This window comes from Panthera leo, chromosome D3 (assembly GCF_018350215.1).
Source record: "Panthera leo isolate Ple1 chromosome D3, P.leo_Ple1_pat1.1, whole genome shotgun sequence".
Classification (NCBI taxonomy): Eukaryota; Metazoa; Chordata; class Mammalia; order Carnivora; family Felidae; genus Panthera; species Panthera leo.
Window position 1 is genome coordinate 41,133,898 of NC_056690.1, and position 19,151 is coordinate 41,153,048.

Consider the following 19,151-nt stretch of genomic DNA (forward strand, 5'->3'; position numbering starts at 1 on the left):
GAGTCATTCAGAGTGAGGTATCAAACCTAAGGTTGTTTGGAGGAAGGGAGGAGATATCTAGGTCTTCCTGAATGATGAAAGGAAGGAAGCTTGGTAGAATATTTCCCTTCCTAGGCAGGAGGTAGTGAAAATAGCCTGAGAGAAACAGGAAAAGTCTAAAGCAGGAAAAATGGAAGAAAGGAAAGAGAGCAAACAGTAACCGCATGTTCCAGGTTCCAGACATTAAGCTAAATTAGGCACTCTGTAGGCAAACCAATCCTGTGAGAAAGGCATTAATATTTCCATCTTACTGATGTACAAAGTGAGGATCCAGCTCTTTTCCTCTCTTCAATTCCACTTTTTCATAGTGGAGTAAAATGCTTTGAAATAATGGAGCAGAAATTCCAGTTCTTGTCTTTCTAAATTTTTATTCACTTGGAAGCCAGGTGAAAGGCACAGAAAAGAGGAAAATTCCTAGTGTGCTTAGGCCAGTGAAACTATCTAGTCTTCATAGGGCCTTGGTTAAGGATGGGGCAAAGCTTGGCTGATGAGAAAGAGGCCGAAGGAACTTAGATGAGGAAGTGGTTGCCCTTGTTCCTCCTGCAGAACCACAGGGGGTTCCTGAGACTGGAAGCCGGTTTCCTGGGTCCCAGCCCAACCCAGCCACACTCCATCTGTGGGAAAAAAATTGTGCAGCCGCTGGGCTCACCACGCAGGAGCTTTACATTAGTGCCTATTTTCCAAGATCCTCAAAGTTATATAAATTATCATTATCAGAATGCGTACTGAGAAACTAACTGACGTTTGTAAGTAACACATATACTTCCATTCATAACTTTCAATAATAGGCTGCAAAAAGATAAAAACCGTGTGCGGTAATATGGTTTCGGCAATCCCTTTCTTAAAAAAAGTGTATTTTAAAATATGTAATGGGATTGGGGAGGAGAAGGGTGGGGAGAATAACCAAACTGGCGAAGTAGCTACTGTTGATCAAAAGTGGATTAAAAAGCATTCAACTGTATACCTTTCTTTGCACTTTAATACTTCTTTTTTGGCAGTTGGGCTCTAAGTTCCACGTGACGCGCCACATGGTTGCCATGGAGACTAGCAGAAACTTTTTTTAGAAAAGTATCCCTAGCATTGCCCTGCGCAAGAAAGAGGCAGTGCCCCCTGGCCGGGAAGCGCAGGAGACAAGCAGCCGCCACGGCGCGTTCGGCGGCGCTGGCCAGGGAGGGAGGCCGCTAGGGTGTCGCGCGGCCGGGAGGCGGCGGCCGAGCGCGGCGTCACGTGGCCGGGGAGGGGCCTGCGCGCCGCCCGCCCGCTCGCCCGCCCCTCGGCTACCGCCGCCGCCGCCGCCGCCGCCGCTGCCGCCGCGTCCCATTCATGAGGGCCGCCCGGCTCGGCTGCGGCCCAGGCGGCTCCCGAGGCAGCGGCGGCGGCGGGCGCCTGGGCCTCGCGCGCGTCCTCGCACGGCCCCGCCCCCTCAGCCTCCGACGAGCCCGCCTTGCGAGGCCGGTCCTCACCGTCGCCGTCCAGCCACCGCCTCCCGTCGGCCGCCCGCGGGCGCCGTTGCGGGTTGGGAGCCGAGCCAACGCAGGTAAGCGGGCGCCGAGCCGGGGTCCTCGCGCCGCTGCGCCGCCCACCCCCCGCCGCCGCGGCTCGGGCTCCGCGGCGGGCGTCGCGTCTCTGCGCTCGGGGCGGCTGGGGTCGCCAACTCGGTGCGGTGCCGCTCTGACGGAGGCCGGGACCCCTGCCCCCGCCTCGCCGCCGCCGTCACGTAGACGCGGGCCCCGCCGGCGCCGTGGCAGGACGGGTTTGCGGGGTCGGCTGGGACCGGCGGGTGCGGGGTGAACGTGAGGAGGGGGACGTGAAGACTGAAACATGCGGGTGCCCCCGCCGCTGCCCGAGGTGATAGTCACTTCAGAACCCCCCAACTCGCGGGTTTCTGGCGAAAAGGCTGGAGCGGAGGCCGAAGTGACGCTTGGCCGAGCCGCGCACGCCGAGGAAAGCGCGGCTGGAGGCCGCGTCTCCATCCCGCCCCCGGCCCTGGGGGAGGGGGCGCCCGAGGCACGTGATCGCATTCAATCCAGGGCTGGGAAGTTGCTGTTATTTCTCTGCAGCGGTTCGTTTGCCCTGTGTCTCCACCTCCAGGTTGTAGACCCGGTCCTAAGTGTGAGTAATTTTTCCCTTCGCAACACCCCCCCTTCCCTCGGTAAATCTCAATTTGTATGGAACGTGTTAAGATACAGTTTTATATAGTAAGGGCTTCTCTCTCAACTTTTAACCCGGCGGATCACCATTTTCTCCACTCTTGCGAACAAATTAAGACTGTTCTCGTTGAAAATTTAGGATGACATTTTGAAGGCATACTGAACAGGCAGAAAGATAACCCTTCCTTGCAGAAAGTGCTGGAACTCTGAATATTTGGAAATGCTCTGAAGTATTACTTAACAGACCGCTATACTAATTTTAAAGGTACATGGGGGGATTATTTTTCCAAACCTGTTTGTTTCTTTGTTTGTTTGTTTTAAAGTGAAAAAGAGTCACTTATCTTGGTGTCAGGCCAGGCCCTGTTGAAGCTCTGCCCAATAGAAATGTTCTGTAAGTGTTACCGTTTATTAAAACTTGGTCTGGCTGGTTCATAATGCTTTGACAATACAAAGTCAAATTTTAAATACATTTAAATACAAATTTAAAAAAAATTGTATCAAAATGTATTAAAAAATACATTAAAAAAATTAAATACACATTTAGTGGCCCATATGGTTGATATGTTGATGGTCTCATATTGATCTTAGCGGCTTAAGCATGTAAAGTATGGCAGATAATGCTGAGATGGGGAGAGACAGGGCCCACAAGGTGCAGGGGAAGGATTCACGTGGTCCCCTAGTGCAGCATCCTCACTTTTCATGAAGGGCAGTCAACCTCAGGCCATACCCAGCCAGTGTATAAAAAGCAGTCCTAAGGCCACCTGTGAAAGAGCACTGGCCAGGGAGTGTGGCTTCTTCCTTCCAGTTAAATATGCAGTTGATTGTGATATATCAGACTGAAGTATCTCCATGTCCAAATGTTGACAGAGACGGCCATACTAGAATGCTAGAAATGAAACGATAGATTCTGTCTTAAAACGTGATGGCACAGTTGAGAGCCAACAGAGAAGCTTTATGTTTAAGAGGAACTGGAAACGGGAGCATTTGAAAACCATTCAACACTATAGTAAAGCTACTGTGAAGAAACAATTAAGAGAGTCAGCTGGGCATTGTGTCCTTCATTGCTCCAAGAATGTAGCAATAAAGATACTCATCGCCCTGTATTGTAATTTTTGGTTTACTGACTGGACTGTCGCCTGCACTAGACTGAAAGTCCTTGAAGGCCAGACTCTGGTAGGTGCCTGGTACCAAATGCTGAGCCAGCTTTTAGAAGAATCTCCATGGAGGGCTGTTGAACAAAGATAGAAAGCAGCAGTCAGTCTTTGTGTCCTTACCAGTGACCTGAGAGCTGGTGGCACTTCCTGTACACTCAACTTTCCTGAATTGTGAGCTTTGGTTGAATGATCCTGATGGTGCCATGCATTAGAGGTGGTAAAAGGTTAAATTAAGCTCATGAGTATTACAGGGAACATTTTGCAATGTTTAGTTTAAATATTAATATTTAGTTTAAATATAGCTTGGTTCTCTGTGTCAACAGCTATTCCCTCTGGGTATGCCTTTTTTTTTTTTTTTTTTTTTTTTTTTTAAGTAATTTCCTCATATAAGGCAACATGGTAACACTTAGCTGGAAGCTTTGTCTTGTTGGGAGATAGATACAGCTACCTTTCTTAGGTGCTTAGTAATGTAAGTCAGGAGGTTTTTCTTGAAGTCTAATTTAAGTCCACCTGCCTTTAATTTAAATCCTACCCTTTTTGCTCTGACCCTAATAGTTGTCACGGTTTGTGTGTGTATGTGTGTGCATATTAACTTAAGCCAGTCAATGGCTAGACAGTGGTTGGGACCTTTATTTTGAAAGCCCCTTTTTATCTGTTTTATTCCCTTCATTTATGAGATGTTGTATTTCTGGCTGAGCCCCAGAGTCTTCTGAACTGTCATTTGCCTTCTTCATAATGAAATAACTCACAAGTTGGTAGGCAGAACCTCTAGTTGGCAGAATGCTATATAAATTGTCTTATTAAAACTTGGAAGATAATTATTATAGGCTGGAGTAGTAAACTTTATGGCTGTATCAGAAGGCATTCAAAGAAGATTCCTCGGTGACTTTGCTAACAATGAACTGCACTTTTTGGTATCCACTTCCCTTGCTGTCTGCTGTCGGTTTGATTCTTTTAGTAACACAGTGTCACTATTACTAATGCTAAATGCTTTACATGTGTACTCTCCTTTAGTCTTTAAGACAAATGTGTGCTCACCCAGGGAGGTCCAGATGAAGCAGCTAGGTATCTCTGAGAGTCCGTGGCAACCTATGTGTTGGGGGTGCCATTCCAGCTCTGCTGGCCTCACCTCTGGCCGCCTTGCTCTCCTGACCAGCCTCAGGAAGCTTGGCCCAGATGGTCCACCTCTGCTCTAAAATGCTGAGACTGGATGATTCTGCTGTAAGTTTTCAGTCTATAAAGAAGGAAGGGAAGAAAAAAAGAATGTTAGGAGATAAGCTGTGCTGCAATGCAAGATAAGCCCAAAATGTGACTTTTAGGATTAGAATAATGATAAGATACACATTTTAAAAATTTGATTCACTGACTACAGTTTAGAATCTTTTTCTTCTAAAGCCCTTGAATGCCAAATTTCTGTCATCCTGTATTTGTCAGTTTAGATTGGTGTTAAAATTATTACTAAAAAAATGAGGAAGGAGCCAGAAATCCTTGAACTTGTAAAGTGTAACAAAAGTTACAGCATTGGCTCCTTGTGCTACCTTCATTTTACCTATGTACAAAGAGGGTCTAGCTGAAAGTCAGGTGACTTGTGTGTTAGAAAGAGGATCTTTTAACTTTTATTTAGGTCAAATATATAATTTGAGAGACTACATAAATGCGTTGGAGAAATGGAGGGCTCATAGAGATCTTTTAAAAGTCCATTTAGAATTCCTGTAGTTATCTTTGTGATCTTTGAATTTAGAACTTTATTATGTGATGTTTATATTTATCTGTGGTGTTACAGATTTTCAACATGAACCATCCAAATTAGGCTTTTCTACTTCTTTGGAAGAGAAACACTAGAAAAGTCCACTTTGTGATGTTTGGATAGCTAGGGGATTGCCTTTATCTGACTTTTTGGCATATTTGAACAGTAGGGAAAGTCTTCTGTAGTTAATTTTGTGAAGAGTAACTGAGTTTCTTGACTTTATTTCATTTCATATTTACTTTTGTACCAACTCTCTTAATTTTACTGTTGAATAATACATATATTTGTCTGAACAGCCTCTAATCATTTTTTTCAATGAGGCAAAGTATAAATAAAATTTAAGGTGATTTATAAATTCTAAGTTGTTTTCAACTCCTGGCATCTTTTTTATCTTAACTGTTCAAGAATCTACAGTGGTCCATTCTCACCTGTTTTAGGAAATAGAAGTTTCCCATCTCTGTTCTCTTATTTCCGTTTTCTCCCTCCCATCTCCACTGGCCCCAAACATTTATCATTTTCTTCAGTACTCGCTTTTCTTGATTAACTTAGGCTGTGGGAGGTGTTGCTCTAGCTGTTAACCAGTATTAGAGTAAATAACTGTTGTCTTTAAATTTTTAGACACTTCATGTGACCTGCTGGTAGCGCTAGTTTGCCTTTTTTCTGTAAATGTCGAACTAAGGGGAGGAGTAGGGAAGAGATGGATTGTTGAATGGAAGTGGTAAGAAGTTAGCCTTTTTGTTCAGAGTCTAGTAGAAAAAGTAGAATTTGAGGAGAGGAGGAAAGGACGTTGAAACACGAGCAACTTTTTAGGATGGTCCTGAGGATAGGATCTGTTGATTTTAAAAGTAACTACAAGGGGAAAGAGGAAGGGACAGACCTTCATAGATTGATGTGCAGAAGAAAGCTCAAATAGAGTGAGCTGGAGTGGCTGTACAGACCTTGTATTTGCAGTTCGGTGGAAACTTTTTGAGGGTTTGGCATGCTGTCTACCATTGTTTTGATATTTTAACTTTTTTGGTCACTCGTGAATTTAGTTGAAATTTTAAGTAACATTACAGGGTGTAAAGGGATGTGGATTCTAAAAGTTTTAAGAAACATGATTAAATACATAGTATTTCAAAGACAAAGGGTACCAGTATCTAGGTTTAAAAATTATTTGGTTTTGATGGTCATAACTAAGTAATTATCAGTGATTTTGCTCAAAAAAAAAAAAAAAAAAGGCATATGGTACCAAGTAACTTTAGTGACTAACTAAATTTCTGCATTTACCTATTTCTGGTATAATGGAAGGGATAATTGGTTGTAAACATCTTTTTTTAAAAAAAAAATCTGTTTTTATATCTATAGTAAGATGTTTTATTTTTATAGGAAGAATCTTAATTACAAACGAAAAATTGACCGGTTAATCTGGAATTGAAATCTACCTAAAAGCTTTTTTTATGTCTCTGAATAAACAATGGGATTGTACAATTCCATGATGGTTCTAATCTATTCAGTGCATTATGATGTGACATGTGTTGCTCCTGGCAAGATAGATGTGTCCAGCTGTACTAGAGACTTGGTATTTACTGATTCTAAAAGAGAGGTATCCAGAATGTGAATAGCTCTTATAAGGTATTGGGCATAATCTATTAAATATAAAGGAATCTCAGACAGCAAAACCATCAGATAGTTGATGTGAATTATGAACTCTGAATTGGAACTCTCTGAATTGTGGTATGTTACTTTCTCCAACAGTTGCCTGTAAATTTGTGGTCTTTGTAAAGTGATGTGCCTTTTTTCGAACCAGTTTAAGTCAAGCAATGTTTGGGCTTACTGAAGAACCATGGGGAATATACTTTTTGTTTCCTTTACAATACTAAGTGTAATTATTTTTTTCTTTGTAAAATATTGCAAAATTATCTGCCCACATTTTATATTTTTTAAATTATTTTAATCTCAGTGTTTTTTGGATCAGTAATACTTATTCATCTGACATTATAACTATATTCATAACATCTGTTTATATATGAACTGCAAAGGAACAGGACTTATTTAGAGAAGTATCTAAATATTTTGTGAATAGAAAGCTCTCTATTTTAGAATTTTAAATGTGTATTAGAGATGCTTTATAAGTAAGGATTGATCTTTTGTTGTAGGGTTTTCTAACTGGTTCAACCAATTCAAAATATCCTGCCTAAAGTAGTGGTATTTGAAAAGTAAACATTTGGAATTTTGGTGTCTTTAGCATACTCTATCCACTGAGATTCAGTCTGTAAAATGGTGCTGATGCCTATTTTTTAGGAACACTGTTTCTAGGAGGTGTTTAATGTCTGTAAAAGGTTATCATTATTATTACAGTTACATGATTAAGTACTTTCTTTGGCTGAGGCATTGTGTTTTACATAAATTATCTCCTAAGAGGCACAACAACCCTGCAAGGTAGAGATAGTAGCTGCATTTTCTAGGTGAAGACAGTGAAGCGGAAAGAGATTTGTCAAAGGCATGCACCTGTGTATTGGCATTGACCTACCCACCCACCCCCATTCCATTGTCCCTGCTCCCATGCCACCACACTACCCAAGGGACTGTAAGAATTCTTAGGAATCGGCTTGACATGCCAAAACTAATTTGGGGGTGTTGTTTTTACTTTGTTAGGTAGAACTGGAGAACTGACCTTTTTTTTAAGTTTATTTATTTATTTTTGAGAGAGAGAAGGGAGTGAGAGAGAATCCCAAGCGGGCTTCACATCATCAGTGCGGAGCCCTATGTGGGGCTCGAACTCATGAACTGTGAGATCATGACTTGAGCCGAAATCAAGAGTCGGATGCTTAACCAACTGAGGCACCCAGGTGCCTTGGAGAACTTATTCTTAATGTCTGCATCTATAAACTGCTCGTAGAGGGATAGCACCTGCTGCATAGAAGCCTTGGGTTTCTCTGAATCATTTATATATGCAAAAACCAACTGTTCTAAGGAGAGAAAGACCAGCCAAGAAAACAGTGGAGGTGATTTGACTCCACCACACCTACTTGGTGCCTGCTCAGGAATGAGCTAAACAATATGAAGCTGATGATCATCTGCCTGCCTTCTGTAATATGAGCACATCACTGGGCTGAGTTGGGATCAGGTGTTTAAAACCTGACCCCTAAATTGTAGCTAAGTTTTGCTCACAGGCTCTGCTTGAGAGGAAGGCAATTCTTTTTAGTGTTGGGAAGAAGAAATGGGCTCAGTTGGACTTTTTGAGACATGGTATGTCAGTATCCAACATGATGTCTTCTTGAAGGATTTTCCTTGGTAATTTTGACTATTCCTGATATGAGAATTACACTCCATAACCCCTGGGTTATGTGGAACTTGATTGTGAGTAGGGGCCCTGAGTTAAACATTTCAGAATTGGACAGAGCTTCTGGCCTCTTAATCCATGTAGGAACCTTGTTTCATCACATTGTGGGTGGCCAGGTGAAACCCCTAATATTGTTGAGTATCTGAGTTTGCATTTTTGAACAGATTTGTTTTTGGAATTGGCACTTTCTTCATTATATCACTTGATTCGCTTGGTAACTAGATCTGCAGACAGGATTCTTTGTGATGGAATTTTAATGGTGTTTTACCTACTGTAATTGAATACATGGATAAGTTGGTATTTATCAATTCTTCAATACAGAATAACTTATGAAACAAATATATTCATGGACCGTTAGGAATTCCTAAATCATGATTACACATTTGGCATATAGCTTATCAGTTGTCTTATCTGTAATATGGAGATAACAATACCTACTGATGGCCTGGTTCTGAGGACTAGCTGAGACTGTGTATTAAACCAGAGCCAGAAGCCACCTAGAGGTCTAGAGGAAGAGTGGCAGGCTAGGATTTCTAACCCGACAAGACATGCCAGTGTTGAGGGGCACAGGGGCAAAGGGCAAAAGGCAAATAGCACAAGTAGCTTATAGACTTGTTTGAAGCAGAATTTTATAAAACAGGTAAGGATTGAGAAAGGAGTACTACATGAGTGATTAAAAGTGAGTCAGAGGAGGGGAGCCTGAGTGGCTCAGTTGGTTGGGCCTCCGGCTTCTGCTCAGGTCATGATCTCGAGGTTTGTGAGTTTGAGCCCCACGTCGGGCTCTGTGCTGACAGCTCAGAGCCTGGAGCCTGCTTCAGATTCTGTGTCTCCTTCTCTGTCTGCCCCTCCTCCACTTGTGCTCTGTCTCTATCAAAAATAAATAAATGTAAAAAAAAAAAAAAATTTTTTTTTTAAGTGAGTTAGAGGAGGACACCTGGGTAGCTAGCTCAATCACTTGAGTGTCCGGACTTTGGCTCCTGTTAAGGTTATCTTGCGGTTCCTGACTTCATTCAGTGCTGAGCTCACTTCTTTTCGGATCCTGTATCCCCCTGTCCTTGCCCCTCCCCCACTTGTGCTCTCTCAAAAATAAATAAAACATTGAAAAATGAGTCAAAGGAAATATTTGGAGTGACTTCTCTGCTTATATTTTTAGCATGAGGATATGATGTTTAGTTAAAGATGTTTGTGCTTGCTTAAAATTTCCTTGACCCAGAACTTTTATCTCTATAGTGTCAAAATAGAAAATGCATTTTTATGTTAGCTGTTTTGTATCCAAATCTTATGCACTACATATGTTTGTAAATTTAAGCCTTGTGATTTTTGCCATCATTTCATCTCTTATTCTGTGAATTTTGTTGCCTAGGCCCATAGGTGGAACATTGTCTTTTGTATCTAGAAAGCAGAGCTGTCCTTTATACACTGCAGGTAAATGCATAACTAAAAAAACCCCCAAAGCTCTTGCTGTCTAGTTCAAAAGTCTGTAACATTTTTCTATAAATTTTAGTACGTGATCGTTATTAAAATTTCTTTAGATTATATAATTACACGAAATTTCTCACTAGTTGAAAAATACTAATAAACCTGTATTGTTAATGGTGGATTTTTTTTTTTTTTAATCTTCTAAGGATTATCCTTTTCAACTGTTAGCTAAATCTTTTGCTATTATCTTTGCTATAGAATGAAAAGGGCTTTTGTGTTAGGACATTCCCCTTTCCCAAGTGAATGAACTGGGCAACTTAATAAGAACTTTACTATATTTAAATTTTCTGGTTCATTTGTTTTGTCTTGTTAATGAGACATACCTAAAGCTCAGTGCTGATGCTGAGAGCCAGAAAAGAGGTTTTCCTGTAAAAGCAAAGCAAAACCAAACCCCACAGAGCTATTTGCTTGGTGTTTGTTTTTTTCTTTTCTCTAATAGTTTTCATTCCTGTAGATAGGATTCTTCAGCATACAGTTCCATCATATAATATTGCTATTTGTCTTTTACATTTTTAAGTGTATTTTTTTGAAGTGTAGTTTAAAAATTCAGATAGCACTTTGAGATATATAGTGAAAAGCACCAGTCTCTTCCTCACTCCTGACTATTGCTTCCTAGAAACAACTTCTTCGAACTCTTACCTGTTTCCTGTGGGATTTTCTTCTATGGGTCTATGCCTAAACTACTGCAGCTTGTTTTTCCAAATCTAGACATTCTCTGTGGGTTTCTTACTTTGCTAGATGAGGATTCATCTCTCATACAACCCTCCTTACACACTTTTCCTTCTATCCTTCCAAGGTAATCATATCATAATTTTTTATTTTCTCTATATTCAGTATTTATGTTTTCATGACCAAGTGTTGCTCAAAACTAGGCATATACAGTGATTTAATTTCTTCACCAGTTCAAATTTCTGTTTTTTCTGGAGTTAATTGTTTTGTTGGCTCATGTTTCTTAGTACCAGTCACAAATTCAGGCCCCCAGTTTCAGACAGAATTACAGGGCTCTGGGCAGTGAACACCTCACCTGCATCCCATTAGTTTCTCACCTCTGTTGGGTAGTCTTTCCTAGAGATTCCTCTCTCAGCCTGCCTCCTCATTTTTTGGTGGGCACATCCTCCTGTAGCTTTTTGAGAAAGGGTTCACAGGAGGTCAACTCTGAGACCTTACTTGACTGGAAATTTATTCTAGCCTCATACTTAATTGGTAAGCTGGCTATGGAATGCTAGAATGGAAGTAGTTTTCCTTTAGAATTTTGACTTGTTACTGTTGAGAAATCCCAAGCTTTTTAATTTCTGTTTCTCTTTCCTTCCCACTCTATGTATCCTTTCCTTTTCTCTTCCGGTTTTCTTTCTTTTCTTTTTCTTTCTTTCTTTCTTTCTTTTCTTTCTTTTTCTTTTCTTTCTTTTGAAACTTTACCTCCTTTTGAAGTCGCTCTTTCATCTTTTGATGAGGTGCCTTCATTTGTGATTTGCAGCTGTGGTCCCTGGACCATTAATGGTGAAGGAGTGACTGGAACAACTGGGAAGAGCCCTCCTCACCTGGCTTCACGGTGAACCCACAGTCCTGGCCTTGCTTTGTACGTTCATGCCTGGTTGGCAGGCAGGTATTTCATCAGTGTCTGTAGGTCAGAGGGCCTAAAAACACTCAGAACATATGAGTGCTTCTCAGATCTGGTGAGGCTTCACCCCACAGACAGGATCACCTGTAGCTGTATGTCCTCATGAAAAGTTCGGGAGGTAGCTGGCATTGGGTGCAGTGCCTCTGATTGAGAGCATGGTGTGCATCCTGCTTTTTGTAGCCATGCCCACAGGGTGATTGCTGAATCCTTTGTCCTTGAAGACCACAGAGCCTTTAACATTGTTTATTGGCATCTTTCCATTGTGGCTGCCTTTGATAGAGGCCACTACAGTTCAGGTACCTCTTCATCTTTTGTGCTGGGCACTTGGTGGGAACTTTCATTTTGGAAAATCATGTTTTTGACTCTGGGAAATTATCTTTTTTTTTTTTTTTTGAGAGAGAGAGAGAGAGAATGTGTGACTGGGGGATAAGGAGCAGAAGGGCAAAAGGAGAGAGGGGATCTTAAGTAGGCTCTGTGCTCAGCACCAAGCCTGATGCATGGCTCAATCCCATGACCCTGGGATAATGACCTGAGCTGAAATCAAGAGTTGGACACTCAACCCACTGAGTCACCCAGGCACCCCCCTGGGAAATTATCTTGTAGTTGTAATAATTTTATGTAGTTCTAATGTGTTTTTTTGTTTTGTTTTGTTTACATACCTCCACCAATGTGGGCTCTTTTTTTTAAGCACTTAATTACTTTCTGATCCTCCATTTTTTTTCCTCCATCCATTTTTCATCTTTTAAAAACTTGACCCCTTTTCATTTGCTGTCATTGCCTCTAGCCATTCTTTATACTTGTGAGTTACCCCTTTTAAATTTCTTTACTGTTATGTTAGTGAGTGTATTGCAAGAAAGTACCAGAAACTGGATGGTTTAAACAACAGAAAAAATGTATTGTCTCACTGTTCCAGAGGGTGGGTTAGTTCCTTCTGAAGCCTGTAGGGCGAATCTGTTCATTCCTCTGTCCTAATTTCTGGTGGTTAGCTGACAATTTTTGGCATTTCTTGGCTTGTAGATACCTTAATGGTCACATGGAATTCTGTATGTGTGAGTGTGTCTGTCCATTTCTCTTTCTCTCGCACGCGCGCTCTCGCTCTCTCGGTCCAAATTTCCCCTTTTTCTGTGGAAGCCAGTCATGATGGTTTAGGGCCCACCCTAATGACTCATTTTAACCTGATTACCTCCATAAAGATCCTGTTTCCAAATATCACATTCTGAGATATTGAGGGTTGGAATTTCAACTTAGCATTTTTGGGGCGGCACAGTTCAACTCTGAACAGTTGGGTTTTTAAGAGAGAATGAAAATAAAGTGTATGTCTTCCTTTGTGTTTAACAGAATGTCTAGTTATTGTAATATTTTTAAAGACTGTTTTAGTCACATCTATCTTCACTGAAGATTAGAAAGCAACTCTCAGGAAGTAATTTTTAGGTTACAGTTTGCAGTTTTTGTTCAGATTTATGCGACTGTTAAATTTCTGCTGGTTTCCTGAATGTTTGATAACTTAGTATCTGAGTCACCTCATTTTTTTCCTACTCTTGCTCTGTTTCTAAAGTAATTTGAAGGTTGGCAACATGACTAAAGAAGGAACAGCAGCAGTGGCTTGTGAGAAAGTAAATCCTAAGTATATTATGATGGCATAGTTATGGGAGTATGATCAGCCAGGTTCTAATGCTCTTTCGTGTTAATTATACTTGTTTTTTCAGATGTGAGCCTTCCTGGGTTGAGTTTGTTTGTTTGTTTTTAAAAATTCTATCCTACATTTTCTTGGTTTTGGCTTCTCATTCCCTTTACCTAAAAGTAGCCTACCCTTCCTCCCTTACTTTCTGGCAGCATCACTCTCTTTAATTTCCTGTGTAATAGTTATCCCAGTCTAGAATTTTATTTTTTATTTCTTGTCTCTTCTTTCTCCATTAGAATCTAAATGCTATAAGAGCAGGTGCATCAACCAGGTTCATTGCTTGATCTCAGAATAGAATAGTGCCTAACATGTTATAAAGTAGGCACTGCTTTTAAACAGATCAGTGAGCGAAACAAGTTTTATTTTCCAACATTCCAAATGTTGCTTCACTGAATTGCTTTTGTTCTTGGAAGTCCTTCTGTCTTGTTGAAGTAGCTCAGTGTGCAAGTCAGCTTGTGATAACACAAGTGGCTCAGCCTTACCTGGCATTTGTTTTGCAAAACTGTAAAACTAGGACACAGCTCAAACTGGAGTGATGAGTGGCTCTCATAGTGGTGCAGTTGGCAATGGCTACTGTCTCCACAGATTCTCCCTTTATCCACCCAAATGTCCTCCCAGGCTGGGAAAGGGAGCTCCCCCCCTAACATTTCTGAAAATCCTACTAGGGTTCCAGTAGTAATTGTGCACAATAAAACAGGGCCTGAAATTTGAGTTATATTTTAATTGGATTTTGGTGGAAGGCTCTCATCCATCTCCACAGCCTCTCCCAGTTTTCCCAGAAGCCTCTGGGAAATATGGCCAATATGGGATGCCTGGAGTTGGGAGTGGGATCTTTGCATGGCTGCACAGGAGTTCATATCCCTGCTTCCTGGCCTCATGGTCACCACATTCTGTTTAATTGAGACAGACCCAGGCAGTTCCAAAGAGAAGAGTGGAGAAGTAGTGAATTTGTGCTTCCTGATCTGGGAAACAGGGAGGGGGGTGCTACATTCTGAGAGTTAAATGTAAGAGAGATTGCAGGTGTTATTAAAAACTGAATATGTGTTACAGGAGCTTAGGAATTCTCCTGGTCACTTTTATGACATCATTTAAGTAAGCCGGCAGATTGGTACTTTTTTTTTTTCTTGATTTTTATTCGTATGCTACCAGTACAGGGAAGACCTTTCTCTCCACCTACAGGAGTCACTGAAAGTTGATTGATGCAGTGTGTGAGACTGGTCAAATGGTTTATGTAGCAGAAGTCACCTTTTAACTGGAATTGTGGTACTGTCTTGATTTCATCATGGTATCCTGAAGGGTTATAAGGAAATGGCCTGGCATTCAGATGCTGTCCCAGAGGTGATTGCTACAGCTTTGACCTCAGTCATGTTCCTTTGAATTTCAGGTAGGTTTAGAAAAATACAAGCTCTTGGGGTACCTGGATGGCTTGGTTGGTTAATTAAGTGTCCACCTTCAGCTCAGTTCACGATCTCATGGTTCAGGAGTTCGAGCCCCACATCGGGCTTTTCGCCCACAGCGTGGAACCTGCATGGGATTCTCTGTCTCCCTCTCTCTCTGCCCCTTCTCTTCCCTCGCCCTCCCTTGCCCTCCCTCTCTCTCTCTCTCAAAATTAATAAATAAACTTTTAAAAATTCTTTAAAAAAAAAAATACAAGCTCCAAAAATGAAGTGTGCATACTCACAAAATGTTGAATCTGGTACCTCTCATGCAAAAGCTAACAATCAGGTTTGAAATTCTTAGGTGATTTAGAGAACCTGGTGCCTGTGGTAAGGTCTCTGTAAAACCACATGATGCTTTCTATGTGTGGTGGGGAAGGGAGAAACAAGAAGTGGTTCTGTTGTTCTGGGTTACATGTATGATATTGGATACAAAACTGTCCTGGGATGTGAGCAAATAGTCATTTCTTTCCTGCATCCTCACAGTGCTTATTGAGATGGGGGTGATGGATGATGACAATTGATGGACATTATTCACAATGAAAAATACTATTTAAATAAAAGATGCAACACATTGTGAAGTGTAAAGTTTACCCATAAGATCTAATATAAGTTCTTCAGCTTTGAGCTCCATTACAAATGAATAAGGAAACTGTTGATACTCCTATAAAAGATGTTCCTGTGAAGGAATATGACTAAAAACTTAATGCGATCAAATAAATGTACACTGCCCACTTCAGTGCAGTATATGCATTTCAATGATGCTATCATTCTTACAACATTTTGGAACGCCATTTTCTTTTCAAATTACTTTCAGAGTCTCAAAATACATCATTTTATGCTCAGTGGTGGAAGGTTTTTACCCCTTGAGGTAGGTTAGGGTTTTCACAATAGCTACAAGTCATTTAGAGCAACATCTGGTGGATCATGCATGTCAGAGAGATGAACAATAATCTACTTCTGTGCTGTTTAAGAGTTGTGACCATATAGTAATGATAGTGATCATGCAGTTTTTACTTTTTTTTTTATGTTTATTTATGTATTGAGAGTAAGAGGAAATGGGGGGAGGGGCAGAAGAGGACAGACAGAATCCCAAGCAGGCTCTGTGCTGTCAGGGCAGAGCCCCACGACGGACTCTATTTCCTGAACCGTGAGATCATGACCTGAGCTGAAATCAAGAGTTAGGCACTTAACCAGCTGAGCCACCCAGGTACCCCACTACAATTTTTTCTCTTAATGCATCTTAGGGGAACTTTAGGTTGAAGTAGGCAGATTGAATTTCTGAAAGACAATAATCTAAGAGTTCTGGTTATTTTCATTTTAGTTTAAATTTAGCCAGTTGAATAAAATCTGGTAATCAATATAGATATAGCATTAGAATTTTCTTAATATTGTAAAAGGAAATTCCTAAAGTTATCATTGTCATAGCAATGTATTTTAGCCATTTTGCTGTTCATTTCCTGAAGAACACAAATGAACCTGCATACAAGAGTATGAAATGCTGCATATTCTGATGGGAAGGGAAGGGTGAGGTAGATGCCATCAAATTGAGAAACCTGCAGGTTTGAAAAAGAAACAAATTGGGAGAGCAAGCCTTTTGCAGGGTTGCCAGATTACACTGGGGGCCCATTTAAGGCTACAGATAAAAATTTATACTTTCACCTGTTTGTCCTACCAGGATGACTCTTCCCAGTAGTGCTCATGATGATTTCTTATTAAAATGATAATCCCAGTTGCTTGGATGGTATTTTCTTTAAGTTTATCAGTATGATAGCAAGCAAATTGTAAATTAAACATCAGTGAAGTGGTTAAAAGCAAAGGCTCTGGAGTCAAGCCTTGGTTTATTATATCCTGGCTTCTCTAGCAGCTGTAAAACTTGAGCAGGTTCTGTCAGTAATAGTTATGTATATGGGATGTCAGTTGGTTATGTCTTTTTATACACTTCTCTCTTGAGGTCCTAGCATATTTATTATTATTTGTATGAATTTTATGTGTGATAGAATTTTTACATTTTCCTCAAGAAACTACATATCCAAGAGATTGTTGCTGAGTTCCTGGTCTCTAAATACTTAATCAACATTACAGTAGCAGTTCACTTATATGGATGGAAGAAGAGGACTGGAAGACGAGTACCAGCTAATTACCAGTATTTTTTTAATTAAAAAAATTGTAAGGAATTCAAGGAGGTGCAGTTACAGCAACAAAGTAGTTAAAACAACCATCACCAGTTTTTCAAGTGGTCCAGAAAATCTTTAGTTAGATATATGCAAAACTAGCTGAAGAAGGGGAAATTCCTCTTGAGAGCCAAGGAATGTGAGTGTACAACTGACTTGGGTCCTTGCATGATGCTTATCTCATAATTTGTTAGAATTTTTGTTTATTTTTCTTTTGGATTGTGTTAATGATATTAAGTCTTGCTTACTTCATTTATTATTTGTCGTAGTTTTCTATGGCAAGTTCTAAGCCATCTCACTTTTGACCTGGCATGGAGAAATCTAATACTGTACTTCCTTTAAAGTATCTTCATTTGGCCTCAGTGTGATACACTGGTGTGCTCCTGTTAGTGGTGAGTTTATAGCAACAAATTTGTTTCTAAAAGATAGAAGTGTCACACTTTTAAAATTATTTACAGTTTTTAAATTTGATAATAGTATGGCTTGCATTTCAACAGGGTTTCTTGAGTGTAGGTGAAATGGGGTGACCTAGTCCTAGTACAGAAAACTGTTTATATACTTAGGGTGTCATCTCTGAGTGTCACCATGGCGACAGGGTCATTTCACACCGCTATTCAGAGGGTGAAATGAGAAAAGAAAGAGAAACATTTAAACAGAAACAGTTGTGACTAACAGGACGTGGATGGGCACACACACCCACACACACAGCCACAGCCACAGCCACTGAAGCAGCTGCCATGGGAATTTGGAGCAGAGCATTCCCCATTTGTTTCTGGCTTTATTTTATTGGAAGTGTTGTCCAGAATTGGTGACACAAGTCAAGCCATGATTCTTCTCATCCTTAATTGGGCTGTTTAGCTTTATGATCTTAATGATCAAACAGATACACTTGATAGCTACAGCCTGACAACTTTCAGTATAATCTCTCTGGTCTCAGAATATTGGGTGAAAGTTTGACCTAGAACATTAGTGTCAGAAGGGTTCAGCTTCAAAGATTTTTTAGTCCCAAACTCCCTAAAATGGGATATGTTAACTGAAGATATTCTAGGCCCTAGAGTAAATGTGATAAATTAACCCTTGAATTTTGTAGAAGAAACCTTTATTCAGTCACTTTTTTTTTCATATTAAATGGATGCATCAGAGTAGAATGCAAAATGTGTTAAATTTTAAAGGTTAAAATGTAAGTTGTCAACAAGATTACCTTTGAGAAAGATACTTTAAGTTGGGCCTCAGGAGACCCTTCCAGTTTTTTTCTCCTCTGTTCCTGAAAAGACCCAAATGCATTTGATTTTTCATTCATTCAAAGCTCAAGTGAAATAGTCACTGGCTACCCTGTTCAGAGAGTTGGGGATTGTATGAGGATATAACGAAACACTAGAACCTTGAGTAAACTAACCATTTTCCAATAAGCAGTTAAATTGTAAATGTTTGAAAAACCTCAGAGAATTATCAAGAGGAATTTTGCTCTTGGTTTTGAAGAATGCATATAAGTCCCTTTTTTCGTAAGTAAACAGTGAATTTTAAGTAATTCCAGGTATAAGAAGAAAAACTTCATTAGTATAGATGATGAGAGCCATTCTGGCTCAAGGAACTCTGTAGTCCTTTGTGTGTGGGCCTCTGTCATGAGTGCTCTTGAAGATATGGACATGTACTTGAGTTAATTCCTTTGCTGTAGAATAATTATGGTAAAGATTATCAATTGTTTGTAACTGAGGCTTTAAAAAGTATTTTCATCATGAGTTTGTTCTAGTAAGAACTTTTTAGTGTTCTTTACCTCGTCATGGGTATTTCAGTAGAAATAAGTTGCTATTCCACAGTTTGACCACTGGGGGGATGTAGGTTATTTTCATTTTTTGTATCAAAGTCTGAATATAACTTGTGTAAGTACTTCTGTGGAACCAGTTTAGCTCAACCTCAAATAAGCAGATTTCAGGTTAAGAAGTTTTAAGTAAATCCCTGTGCCACCTTTAAAAGCTTTTTAATACTTAATCTCCTAAGTCTCATATACTTAGGGGATCAGTAGTGAAAAGAAACAAAGATGTGTATTTTACTAGCATCATTATCAGCTGTGGAGTCTAAACAGGATTCTGACTCTCCTGACTAGCATTTTAGCTTTGTTTCCCCAAGATAGACCTTTTCTTGAAAGATTTAAGTCTAGGAAACGTAAAAAGTAGTCTTTCTTGACTACTTACCATTTATTATCTTTGCCTGTAGAGGAAAAGTTTGACAGTACAGTAACATTTTTCTCTGAGAAACCATATGGATAATTCAGAATTATTCATTGTAATTTTAACTTTTATTGACTAAGTCCAAAAAGTGCCACCACTCAAATGATGGGCTGGAACCAG

The 19,151-nt window shown here is 40.3% G+C and overlaps 2 protein-coding genes across 3 annotated transcripts in view; one reads left to right on the forward strand and one right to left on the reverse strand.

The window, feature by feature from the left end:
- Positions 1-397: 397 nt before the first annotated feature.
- On the reverse strand, positions 398-1,862 carry LOC122204114 (translation initiation factor IF-2-like). 2 transcript variants are annotated; one of them, XM_042911323.1, is made up of 3 exons: positions 1,503-1,862; positions 1,004-1,083; positions 398-653 (listed from the first exon to the last, which is right to left on the reverse strand). In XM_042911323.1, the coding sequence occupies exons 1-2, from the start codon at positions 1,860-1,862 to the stop codon at positions 1,045-1,047; spliced, it is 399 nt and encodes a 132-aa protein (XP_042767257.1). In that variant the 3' UTR covers positions 398-653; positions 1,004-1,044. The 2 variants fall into 2 exon arrangements, with proteins under 2 accessions (XP_042767257.1, XP_042767258.1); XM_042911324.1 differs by having other exon boundaries at positions 398-678.
- The window catches only part of LPIN2 (lipin 2), an 82,773-nt gene continuing 65,482 nt past the window's right edge, over positions 1,861-19,151 (forward strand). The window contains 1 exon segment of the mRNA XM_042911321.1: positions 1,861-2,151. Coding sequence (XP_042767255.1) covers positions 1,861-2,151 — 291 coding nt within the window.

What these genes read in the sequence shown, in the direction of transcription:
- LOC122204114 (XM_042911323.1), bottom strand. Translation starts at nt 1,862, where the DNA reads ATGTTTCAGTCTTCACGTCCCCCTCCTCACGTTCACCCCGCACCCGCC. An exon ending in GCGGTGGCTGGACGGCGACG is followed by an intron (nt 1,084 to 1,502) that starts GTGAGGACCGGC and finishes AGTTTCTGCTAG; the next exon opens with TCTCCATGGCAACCATGTGG.